Source organism: Oryx dammah, unplaced genomic scaffold, assembly GCF_014754425.2.
Source record: "Oryx dammah isolate SB20612 unplaced genomic scaffold, SCBI_Odam_1.1 HiC_scaffold_12, whole genome shotgun sequence".
Taxonomy (NCBI): Eukaryota; Metazoa; Chordata; class Mammalia; order Artiodactyla; family Bovidae; genus Oryx; species Oryx dammah.
This window is the reverse complement of record NW_024070196.1, coordinates 15,575,092-15,587,993: the sequence shown is the minus strand read 5'-3', so window position 1 is coordinate 15,587,993 and position 12,902 is coordinate 15,575,092. Positions and strand designations below refer to the sequence as shown.

At 37.8% G+C, this 12,902-nt stretch overlaps 1 protein-coding gene across 4 annotated transcripts in view; it reads right to left on the bottom strand.

Annotated features, from left to right (window-relative positions):
* Nucleotides 1–12,902, bottom strand: part of INPP4B (inositol polyphosphate-4-phosphatase type II B) — a 704,914-nt gene that overhangs the window by 79,881 nt on the left and 612,131 nt on the right. For all 4 annotated transcript variants that reach the window (XM_040250456.1, XM_040250457.1, XM_040250454.1 and 1 more), the window contains 5 exons: nucleotides 10,487–10,659; nucleotides 9,133–9,256; nucleotides 7,948–8,065; nucleotides 2,281–2,421; nucleotides 482–579 (listed from right to left, as the gene is read on the bottom strand). In XM_040250456.1, the coding sequence (XP_040106390.1) occupies nucleotides 482–579; nucleotides 2,281–2,421; nucleotides 7,948–8,065; nucleotides 9,133–9,256; nucleotides 10,487–10,659 (654 nt within the window). The remainder of the gene's footprint in view (nucleotides 1–481; nucleotides 580–2,280; nucleotides 2,422–7,947; nucleotides 8,066–9,132; nucleotides 9,257–10,486; nucleotides 10,660–12,902) is intronic.

Sequence of the window (12,902 nt, the reverse complement as noted above, 5' to 3'; positions counted from 1 at the left end):
GACAGGGAAGCCTGGTGTGCTGCAGTCCATGGGGTTGAAAAGAATCAGACACAACTTGAGCAACTGAAGAACAATACACTCACATATATATGCTAGAGATATATCTGATGTAGACTATAAATCAGAAACCTAAATCTGTATTAAAGTTTTTTAGGTAGTTAAGAATCCTACAAAATTTCTGTTGGATTCAATTGAGATTTCTAATTATGAATTCCTTATTTTTAACTTCTGGCACTTTCCCAGGGCACTCCTAACATGAGCAGCAGGACACACTTGAATGCAATCAGAACAACGAGGCAGGTGTCTGCGAGGCCACCTTTGCAATCAGTCTCTTTGGCGCAAACAATTTCAAAATCACTCTCGCATTCCCACCCCATGCTTTTTTCTTCCATTGACCTTTATGTCTGTCCTCTCCCAAAGAATTATTAATCAAGAAATTATTATTGTTGTGGGGTTTTTTTTTGGTAACTTGCATACTTACAATCAGGAGGCATCTTTTCCATAAATACTGTGTAATACTCTTTAAGGAGTTCAAAATTTTCCTGATTAATACTTTCTTGCAAAGAGACATCTCCAAACCTAAACATAGAAAAAAGAGAATAATTATGGTTTACCAAGCAGGACCCCAAAGTAACTTTTTCATCTTTTTTAAATAGATGGTAACAGTTTTGCAAGGGAGGAGTCTGTTTTTTCAAACAACATTGCGTAATGGTGATCTCTAACATATTCCAATTTCCACTGGCCCTGATTCCATCAATCTTTTTTGACATACCAAAGTATTCTTACAATCATCGTATGTGAACCTGAATGAAATAAATCTAAAACACTAACCCCATGCCTCTGCATAACTGACACTCTGTCCAAGTTAGTTTCTCCATTTCTGCAGAGCTGTATCTCTAAAGACACAGAAACTCTTCCCTCTCTTTTTATCCCTCCAATCTTCCTCTTCACTAATGATAGCTTGAGGAGAGGTCTAGAAGACCAGGACCAGACACTGAACTGCATATAGCCTTTAACACACTGCTGCAGGCACATGTAGGGCCCTCCACTCTCCCAGGGACGAGCTCACTTCTGTGAACTATTTTTTTCTGTCCACATCATGAAGGATGCCAGCCTCTGTACTGGTGCTCTTCTGCTCTCTTCTCAAGAGGACTATAAGTGTAGTGGTTTTTTAGTTTAGTTAAAAAACAACAGTAAAGGATTAAAACATTCTTACCAATCATGGCAAAGAACACACTAGCTAACTATGGGGGTAGGAGATATATGGAGAGGGCAATGGCGCCCCACTCCAGTACTCTTGCCTGGAAAATCCAATGGACAGAGGAGCCTGGTGGGCTGCAGTCCGTGGGGTTGTGAAGAGTTGAACACTACTGAGTGACTTCCCTTTCACTTTTCACTTTCACGCATTGGAGAAGGAAATGGCAACCTACTCCAGTGTTCTTGCCTGGAGAATCCCAGGGACCGGGGAGCCTGGTGGGCTGCCGTCTATGGGGTCGCACAGAGTCGGACATGACTGGAGCGACTTAGCAGCAGCAGCAGGAGATATATAGAGAGAGACTAAATTATAGATAAGGAAGCATTTTAAATACTCTCCAAAAGTTTAGCTTTGGGGAGCTTTTTCAGCCAGGCTTTACAGCAAGACAATAACTTCTTTCTGTAAGAAGTTTTAGAGACTCTTTTAAAAATGTATTCTGTGAACCTTAACTCTTATCCATTTTTGATAATCTCTACATGTGAACCATATGAGATGCTAAAGTTAATTCCTTTACCTGCTAAAATATGGTTTGTTACAATTACTTATGAACTCACATAAAATTATCTGTCATTTAACTGAGTAAACTATTATGAAAGGATGTATTGGCATCCTCCAATAACAATTATTTTAGTAAATAAAACAAAGGAAAGGATAACATGTTTTAGGTCCAGAAAATTTTGATGCAATTAGTAGAGTTTACAATGGTGAAATACATGTGAGCATAAAACAATTCTAAAATTTTATACACACACATAGGTATTTGGAAAGAAGAAAGCTAACCCATGTGAATATTTTGGTATTGACGCCAATATTTTCCTTATTATTTTATAACATTTAAATTTGATATGAGCCAGGAATCCTTAAATATGAATAATTCTGTCTGCTATATCAAGTAACTTAGTATGGATGAAAGGAAAATGTTACCCATGAATCCAGTGTCTATGTACAGGAACATGTGGAATTACTCAGCATATTCATAACATTAAAAAAAAAAAAAAAGAACCGATCTTATATCTGAACCTTACCTCTCAGCAAGAGTTTGCTGTTCATTGATCCCAATGTTAAAAAGTACTGGATGAACATGAAGCAATTGTCCTTCTTTAATCTGCAGAGGCAGTGACTCAAACATTCTTGCTGGAACCTTCACCTCCACCACGTAGTGTTCACTGGAGAGAGGGGGACAGAGAGACGCAGCGCTGCTGTAGTTCGCTCAATTTTATTACTTTAGAGTCATTGAAAAGAAACAACAAAACAGCTGGAATAAAGCACGGATTCAGGTTTTTGGCTGCTATTTGCTTATTTTCTACTATTAATTCATTTGATAATCATTTCATTCACTTTACTATTAAATTACTTGGCATAAAGAAGTGTTTACATTCACTTCTCTTACTCTGAGTTGTTTTAGGAAAGGAAGAACATTTAGTGCATGTTCACATACCATGTGCATAAGAGCGTCAGTATTTGTTTTCGTGATTTAATTATTTTAAAACCAAGTCTCAGTGATAAGAAAAGCAATAAGGGACTTCCAATAAAGTGAAACTAATGAACAAAATCATTTATAACATTTTTAGCATAGCCTAATTGTTATTATTGATGAACCCCTCTGTTTGTGATAGTCTGATGGAAATGCAATAGTTTTATTATTTAAGATGTAACCTTTGGTGATTCCTGATCATTTCTCCACATTATCATGGGAGCATTTTTTCACTGGAAATTTCCATTAAAAATTACCCCTAATGTTTAGTGTTGAAGATTTAAGTTAGGATTCACAAAATAAGGTCAGAAGAATAGATGCTTATATATTCTGAAATGTAGTATCTTTTGATCCAGTGTGAACTGAGCAAAGAAATGTCAAGTTTCCCCTGGAATTAAGGAAAGTCTGTGTGTTTCCTGAACCATACAGAGCACTAGTGTTGTAATACGTATATGGCATAAGGAAGAACAGGAGAACTGGCGGGTCTCTGTGAAAATCTTTTCAGTTTCTCTAGTATAATACTGATGCTTACTCTGAATCCTCGACTGCCAGAGTTTTTCACCTCAGCTTTGAACGAGAGAGCTGGGAAATACCATCCATTCAGCAAGCAGGGATGTTAGCACTACCCTCAGATGGATGGACATTTTATTTTTCTTTTTAAAATTGCTTTCAGTGTTCTTTACAATAGACTGGCTAACAGACAGCTGATATTTACTCATTTCAAAATTTTCTGGAATATGAGAAGATTCAATGGGTAAAGTCTGCTCTGCAAATTTATAGATTGCTCTGAAGGTGAAACATTATACACTTTATGATAGCTTTTTTAAAAGTTGAAGCATACTTGATTTACAATGTGTTGTTAGTTTCAGATGTATAGCAAAGTGATACAGTTATACGCACACACATCTTTTCAGATTCTTTTCCATTATAGGTTATTATAAAGTATTGAATATAGTTCACTGTACTATTAAGTAGGTCCTTGTTTATCTATTTTAAACATAGTATTGTGTATCTGCTAATCCCATACTCCTAATTTATCCCCCTATTCTCCTTTGGTATGGTAGCCATTCCCTTCTCCAGGGGATCTTCCCAACCCAGGGATTGAACCTGGGTCTCCTGCATTTCAGGCAGATTCTTTATCATCTGAACCACCAGGGAAACCCCAAGAAAACTGGAGTGGGAAGCCACTCACCCTGGTGTCTCAGATGGTAGAGAATCTGCCTGAAATGCAGGAGACATGGGTTCGATTCCTGTGTCAGGAAGATCGCCTAGAGAAAGCAATGGCAACCCACTCCAGTATTCTTGCCTAGAGAACTCCATGGACAGAGGAGCCTGGTGGGCTACAGTCCACGAGGTCACAAAAAGTTGAACAGGACTGAGCTATTAACACTTTTACTTTCCCCTTTAGTAACCATGTTTGCTTTCTACTTATGCTTTTTAAATGAGTACACTGTATTATTTTTTCGATCCTGCATATCCTGATGTCATATGATGCTTGTCTCTGTATGACTTGTTCACTTAGCATGATAATCTCTAGGCCCATCTATGCTGCTGCCAATGGCGTTATTTCATTCTCTTTTATGGCTGAGTCGTATTCCATTTTGTACATGTGTGTATATATGCATATACATACACACCTCAGTCTTCTTTATCCATTCATCTTTAATTGGGCATGTAAGTTGCTTCCATATCTTGGCTTTTGTAAATAGTGCTGCTACGAACATCAGGGTGTATGAATCTTTTTGAATGACAGTTTTTGTTTTTCCTAGGAGTGGGATTGTTGGATCATATGTTAACTTTATTTTTAGTTTTTAAGAAACCTTCATACCATTTTCCAACTAACATTCCCACCAACAGTGTAGGAGGGTTCCAATTTTGCCACAAACCTCTCCAGTGTTTACTATTTTCAGTTTTTGATGGTGGCCGTTCTGACTGGTGTGAGGGGACACCTCTTGGTAGTTTTGATTTGCATTTCTCTAATAATTAGCAATTATGGTGAAGGACAGGGAAGCCTGGCACGCTGTAGTCCATGGGGTTGCAAAGAGTTGGACACAACTGAGTGATTGAACAACAAAATAATTAGCAATGTTGAATGTCTTTTCATGTGTCTGTTGGCCAAATGTATGGCTTCTTTGGAGAAATGCCTATTTAGGTCTATTGCACTTTTTTTTTTTTTTTTGATCAAGTTATTTTTGAGTGTGTTTTATATTGAGCTGTATAAGCTGTTTGTATATTTTGGAAATTAATCCCCTGTCAGTTGCATCATTTTCTCCCATCCCATTGGTAGTCTTTTTGTTTTGTTTATGGTTTCCTTTGCTGAGTAAAGGCTTTTGAGTTTAATTAGGTCCCATTTGTTTATTTTTGCGTTTATTTCCATTGCACTCAGAGACGGATCCAAACAAACATTGCTGCGATTTATGTCGGAGTGTTCTGCCTATGTTTTGTCACTGTTAAAATATAATTGACGTAAGCTCATTGTTTTAAGTATATAATTCAGAGTTTTCGCAAATTTATAGAGTTGTGCAATCACGACCATAATTCACTTTCAGAACATTTCCACTGCCTTAAAAAAATCTCCTTTGACTGTTTGCATTCAAACCCCAACCCCATAGTCAGCCCCAGGAAACAACTGATCTAATTCTATGTCTCTACAGATCTTACTTTTCTACATGTTTCATATAAAAAGAATCATGCAACATACAGTCCTTTGTGTCTGGCTTTTCTCATTTAGCATCATTTTTCAGTCATGTGTGTAACAGCATGTGTTAGTAGCATGCTGAATAGTGTTCTGTTGCTTAGGTATACCACATTTTGTCTGTGCATTCAAGTTGATGAACACTTGATTTCTTTGTGATTTTGGCTACCTGTGTTCTGAAAAATACTCCTAGTTTTGTGTGGACATTTCCTCTTGGGAATATACTGATGAGTCACATAGCAATTTTAGGTTAACTTTTTCAGCAACTGCCAAATTGTTTCCAAAGTGACATTACCACCAATAATGAATGAAGATTCCAGCTCCGTGAACATGGACTGTCTTTTCATTTATTGGATCGTATTAATTTCTCCAAGCATTATTTTGTGTGTTCTGTTTCCAATTCTTCGTGAAAGTTGCTCAGTCGTGTCCACCTCTTTGCAACTCCATGGATTATACAGTCAGTGCAATTCTCCAGGCTAGAATACTGGAGTGGGTAGCCTTTCCCTTCTCCAGGGGATCTTCCCAACCCAGAGATTGAACCTAGGTCTCCCGCATTGCAGGCAGATTTTTTATCAGCTGAGCCACAAGGGAAGCCTAAGAATACTGGAGTGGGTAGCCTATCCCTCTTCCGGTGGATCTTCCCCACCCAGGAATCAACCCGGGGTCTCCTGCATTGCAGGCGGATTCTTTACCAACTTAGCTATCAGGTGTGGTGTGCGTGCTTCGTCGTGTCCGACTCCCCGAAACCCCGTGGACCGCAAGCCACCAGGCTCCCCTGTCCATGGGATTTTCCAGGCAGGAATACTGGAGTGGGTTGCCATTTCTTAGAGTGCTTTGTTAAATTTAGTCTGATGTAGTTATTCTATTTGATGCGATTGTGAATGGTTATCTAGTCACCATTGTTTCTAACAACTTTTCAAGAGTGTGCTTTATTCTTTTTCTTCTCTGGTCCAAACCAAGTCAGCCCCCTCTGGCAGGAGACTGCCGGATTTTATGGCCTGCTTTGCCCTCACAAAACTGTGCTGACAGAGCTGGGAATGATGGGAGCAACTCGACAAAGACGCCACAAACTCCTACTGACTTATCCAATGTACACCAGTTTTTCACGAATAAGTACTTCTAAATTTGTGCACAAATTTAGTTCTTAGTCATAAGATGGTTGCTTTAGAAAATTCTGTCCAATTATAATGTTGCTTTCTGGAGAAAAAAAATGCCAAGCTGCTCACTTTGCCATTCCAGTTTCATTCCCATCCATATGATAGCTTTTGAATTTAGAGACAGTCTAAAGAACTCCCTCAGAAAAAAACTCTGCCTAGAGCAAATGGCCTGGTAAGCTTAGGTTATAAATTGTGATAAAAGTATCAGTTTCCCACTTTTTTGCTAATAATCTTTATAGTAATACAAGGTGGCACTGTTTTCTAGGCATGTATATGAGCAATTTTATTCCTTTTTCTTCCAATGAATGGCAAATTAAGCATTAGGCTGCAGTTGAGATACTTAGTTTTAAAGGGATGTGTTTTTTCTTTATATCTAAGAGTTACCTTTCAATCAACCATGGATTTCTGGGCATTCTTTACACAAAAGTTTAAATAATTATATATTTATTATAGAAAGAAAACAAGTTTAGTTTGAATTTTTATACTTCATACCTAAGTCTCTTCATTTCTCTCTGCCACGAAAAGGGCTCTCTTTAGAAAATTCTTTTTTTTTTTTCACTCTGATTTGAGAAAGCTTTAAATTTCAAGTATCTTCATGCAGCATTTAAAAGTGCTAATGCCAGAATCGTTAAAATTCCGAGGACTTCTGACTGAAATAATTTATCCATAGGATGTTAATTCTTCTATTGGAGGTCTATTCTATACACCATCATTTTTCTTAATTATTTGATATTTTGCCCATCATACAACGACCTTCAAAGCTATTTATTTAAAACTGTTCTTGGAAATCTCAGTCTGACAGTGAATTGTCAAAAATAATTAAGAAAAATGGTGGCATATGCCCCTGACATAGAAATACATCTTTTCTAAAATGTTGCTGCTTTTAGCAGAATTTAATATCAAGTCATCTCAAGAATTATGACACTATTAACCAAATGATTCCAGCAAAAGTAAAAACATCCAGAGCTTTAGACTAGATAGTAATAAAAAGAAAAATGTTTTTTCTCATGCTTGCTATTACTTTGAATTCCTCACATTTCACGGGGGAACATTATCCTATTTATTTCACTATAGTACAATTTATAAACATCCATGAAACCTCTAGGAGTTTTTCAGTATCTTCCTCTGTCATGTCACCTACATTTATTTCTCATTCAAAAAAGGAAAAGAGAACAAAAGAAACATTTCCAAGCCAAATCTTAATTCTCCTTGGCTCTGTTGTCAGGGGGTAGTAAAAAATATCTAACAAAGCTTGGTCTTTAGGAAACAGGTACCACTTACCACCTTCCTGTTTTAAGCTCTGTTGTCAGGGGTTAGTAAAAAACATCTAACAAAGCTTGGTCTTTAGGAAATGGGCACCACTTACCGCCTTCCTGTTATAACTGGCAAGACATCATTGGATGTGGCTTCAATTATTTTAAATGTGACTTTTTTCAAATCTGAAATACCAACGGCCATGTCCTCCAGCATTCCAATTTCCTCACCTAAGCAAGGGCAAAGAAACCTAGTTACAAACATACTATTTGAAGAGAATGTCACTTTGTACTCTGCCTCCCTGCTAGAATTTGTTCTAACAATTTAGTGAATGAGTTCCTGAATGCTGTGAATCCATTCTAAGGACATTTGCCTGAGTCTGAAGGTTTTCATCAGTGAAATCAGAACTGTTTCAATAGACTCCAGCTGTCCATATTCCCTTTGAAGGAAGGAAGGAGGTATACCTTTCCTGAAAGGCTAGAGAGAAGCTTTAATTCTTTGATGACACAAAGTATTGTGCAAATCTTTCTCCCTTGGCAGGACTGACACTTGATTTCTAGAAAATAGAAATGGTTGCATTGAAGATCACTGACCTAAGCTCATGCTAGCTTCTTTATATTTAATACCCTGAAAAAATAAAGCCTAACAAGGAGCTAATTAAATAAGAATCAGTCCTGTGCAAAAGAAATATAATGTGAGCCACATACATACTTTTAAATATCTTAGAAGTCAGATTCTTAGAGTAAAATTTTAAAGGTGAAATTACCTTTAATACTGTTTTCCTTTAGCCCAATATATCCCAAACAGCATTTCAGCTGTAAATCAATATATAATGATTAATTATTCATTAATTATTAATATAAAACTGTTTTCCACTAGTCTTTGAAGTCTGGTGGGCATGTCGAGGACTTATTGATCTGGCCTAGATATGTTTCAAGGGCTCAATTGCCACACCAACCCATGTATTGAAAAGGGCAGTTCTAGACATTAGAGACTTGGGACTTTAAAAATATAGTCATTGAAACTAGGTTGGCAAAGGCTTTTTATATTTAAAAAGCCAGATGGCTGCTCAGGACTCCACTGTGAAGTAATCTATAATTCCATTTTCAAAACATAATGAGGGTAAAAGCACAGTGACAAGGAGAATGAATATAAAGAACTGAAAGTTATATTCTTTCTCTAATGCTTGATGCAAGAAAGGTTGACCTCTTATTTTTATGTTTAACTGAAGAATCTATGAATCACATAGCTTTATGAATAGGGATATTATTTTAACATGGACTAAAGCAATACTCACTGTACGTACTCAGCAGTCCTTCATATTGTACTATCAATCCCACCGTGTGAAGCTGCTCAAGGAAGCCAGGGTCATACAGACTTGTGTGCAATTTGATGATAAAACCACAAACCAATCCAGCAAGCTAAAAAAAAAAAAAGAAAAGAAAAGCACTGAAGAAATCCCTGGGGTCAGTGAGCTTTAATTTAAAAATATTTAAGACTTTTGAGACATCACAGACTTCATTAGAAATTTCCAAACAAAATTGAAACTATTTATATATCCATTTTTAAACCATGGATGTCTAAACCCACGCTGTAGGACGGTTTAGGAAAGACAGCACTGTGAAAAGGGAAAGACCAGGCAGTAAAATAAAGTCACTTAACACTTCCAAAACTTTCTCAAATATTTTTGCACATGAAGAATAGAGATAATAGTTCTCATTCCACAGAGTCGTTGAAAGAACATAGTGGAGAGATTCGTATAAGGCAGAGCAAAGTGCCTGACACTTCGCTCCATTTACTACTGGGTCATCCATGAAATCATAGTGAACAAGGGATATTTTGGTTAAACTATTCCCTTTATCTGGGTGGTTTACAAAGACAGCCTTCTGTCTCTTTCCCTCCAGGTGTATGTCTGCAAAACTCAATCATGGGGTGCAGGCAGGAGGGGAGCGGAAGCACAGCTGTTGTGACGGAGGCCAACCTTGTTGCCATGGGCTAGGGTGGGGTGTAGGCAATGGAGGTGATACTGCCCAACTTTCACCCAAGACTATGGCCTGGCAAACTTCTATATAAACCACAAAAACAAAAAACAAAACAGACTATTATAAGGCCCTGTCCAGGAATTCATGAGGGAGCTGTAGAAATAAGGGATTGCAAACAGATCCCTTTTGCCAGTCCTGGCTACTATCTGCACAGCGCATGGTGCAGAGACCCCAGGAATAATATGAGGACAGGACAAGGGACTCTTTCCTTCAAAGACTCTGTGCCCTGTGAAACAATGGACATTTCAGGGACTTGGCCACCTTTTCGCAGAAATAAATATTTATGGTCTCACACATTGTTTCTATTCAGCTAGGTATCTATTATGAATAAGAAAAGCTGGGTATCAATACCTTAAGAAAACGATCCCCTTAAAAAGCAAACTACTAGACTTTCCTGGCAGTCCAATGATTAAGACTCCAAGCTTCCAATGCAGGGGGCATGGGTTCGATCCCTGGTCAGGGAACCAGGATCCCACAGGCCAGGCGGTATGTATGGCCAAAAAAAATAAAATAAAAAGCAGACTATCATAAGAATCTCTCTTTCCCCACTGAGGATACTATCTGATAGCCCATCAGTGTGCTGGGTTCACAAAAACAAGAGGCACCTACTGCTTGGCTGAAGACGACGTCTCTTCTCAATGTCAGCATCAAACACTGGGGCAGGCTGTAGGCAAGCTCCTGGAGGAGCACGAAGGTCAGGGACTGCTTAGCTCGATTCACCACTTCTCCCATGCAGTCCTTCAGGGTAAGGATGAGGGGATACAACTGCTCATACCAGTCTTCTGTGGGGTGGACAGAGCATAAGAACAGTGGGATGGATAGATTAAAGAAGGTCTTGGAGGACAGAACCAATTTATTTATTTTCAGTGATGTTCTACACCATACTTCGAAGTTACAAAGATTTCCAATCCCAATCTTTCCTCTGAACTGATGTCTATAACCAGCCACCCATTGGAGCTCTCCACTTGGAAGTATCTCCCTCATTTATAGAAGAACTCCTCTTCTCTCTGCTCATCTCTAATCTGTGCACTGCCTGGATCTTGGTGGATGGTGCCACCAAACTCTTCCCCTGCTGGAAACCTGTTTTCCTGGACTCCTTCTACAGCCTTCACATTTACTGGGTCATGAAATTAGTTCTACCACCATAATAGGGCTTCCCTGTGGCTCAGATGGTAAAGAATCTGCCTGCAATGCGGGAAACCCAGGTTCTGTCTCTGGGTCAAGATGTTCCCCTCGAGAAGGGAATGGCTACCGCCTCCAGTATTCTTGCCTGGAGAATTCCATGGACAGAGGAGCCTGGTGAACTACAGTCTAGGCGTTTCAAAGACCCAACAAACATTCATCTTCCTTTTGCCCTCTCCCATCATCAGTTATCCGTTTCCCATGGACTGCTTTCTATCCTGCTCTGTAAGTGACCCCTCTTCCTCCAGGCGTATCCTTCTCCAATCTTTTCTCAACAGAGTTGCTACACGGATCTTTCTAATCAATTTGAATTCCATCACTCACTCTTTCATTTCCTTACTATTTTAAAGACACCAAAGCATTCAGAACAAAGTCCCAAAGCATGACAGACCCTGAATTATCTGATCTCTGCCTATGTGTCCAGTCTCATCTTTCAGAACTTTTTCATGTGTAGCCTTGAGTCCCAGGAGAGCTGAACACACAAATTTCCCCACACCTGTCTGCTCTCTCATCTCAGTGTCTCTGCAAATCCTATCTGCAGTCCTGGAGCATTCTTCCCTTGTTTATCTTCCTGACAAATACTTTATCTTCTCTGCAGACTCAATTCAGGGTTTCCAGGAAGTCTTCTTGATTTCCCCCCTAAATCTCCTCCTCATTTACTAAAATTTGGGTCAGGTTCACTTCCTTTGTGTTCACAGCTCCTTGCCCATACTCTTCTGCAAGAAAGTGAACTCAGTGAGGGCAAGAAATTTCTGTTTTAATCACTGGATCTCCAGATCACAGCATATCAAACATTCAGTTTTTAATTAAATGAGTAAAGTTGGAATAAATACAACAAAAGCCTTTTAACATATAGGCATAAATGAAAAAATCAAGTTTTTGACAGTATTTGGAATCTGAATAGCTTTTCTTCAAATCAGGATACAAAACTGAAACCATCTGTGCTTTCTGTATGCCTAGAAATTTAACATGTTTCAGTTATATAATTATGACTTTGGCATGTGATATAGAAACAAGTTATATTCTATTTCCGTCTATTTGAAAATCAAATCCTGACAAATGTCAAATATTATAAATTCTAGACTGTGTGCTATTCCATTAATATATAAATTGACAGTGCTATGACAAATACAAATACGATTGAAAAGAAATGAGTGCATGCTGAAAAATTAACTATGAATCAAGATCTGAAGTGATATGATCTTCTCAGTTTACAGAGTGAGTAATGTGAATGGTCAATAATCAGTTAAGACCTTGAAAGAGTTATAGGTAGTGATGAAAAGAATCATAATCATTATTGCACCATATCTACTGTCACTTACTTATTTTATGTTCTATAATAGATTAGATGAAATAAACCAAAATGGTTGAAAGGATAATTAATGGTCCCAACTTAATAAAAAGAGGTGCTCTTGTTAATACTCTATGTAAATGCTTATGTGAAGTTGTAATACAAAATACATTAGGAACATTAGGAGTTATTATTTTAAAATATTGTAGAATTAAGTGTTATGACAGGAATAAAAAACACTAGAGAAAAGAGAATTCAATGAAGGTCTATTAAATCTGTAATCATTTAATAAAGGACTCATTTGTGGGCAGCTTAGGATAAAATATGAACAGTGGTTCAACTGAAATAGGCATCGGGTAGCTATTGATTTTTATGTCATTAGTAGACATAAAAGGGCAAATGGAGGTACATTAGACTTATTTTCAGAGTAAAAGACACATCAAGAGACAGCAAGAAGAAATACTTGATATTCATACTGTTTTCATATTTACATTGTTTTACCTTTCACTCTCTTATTATTTGATTACTGTTCTCAATATGAATATACAGACA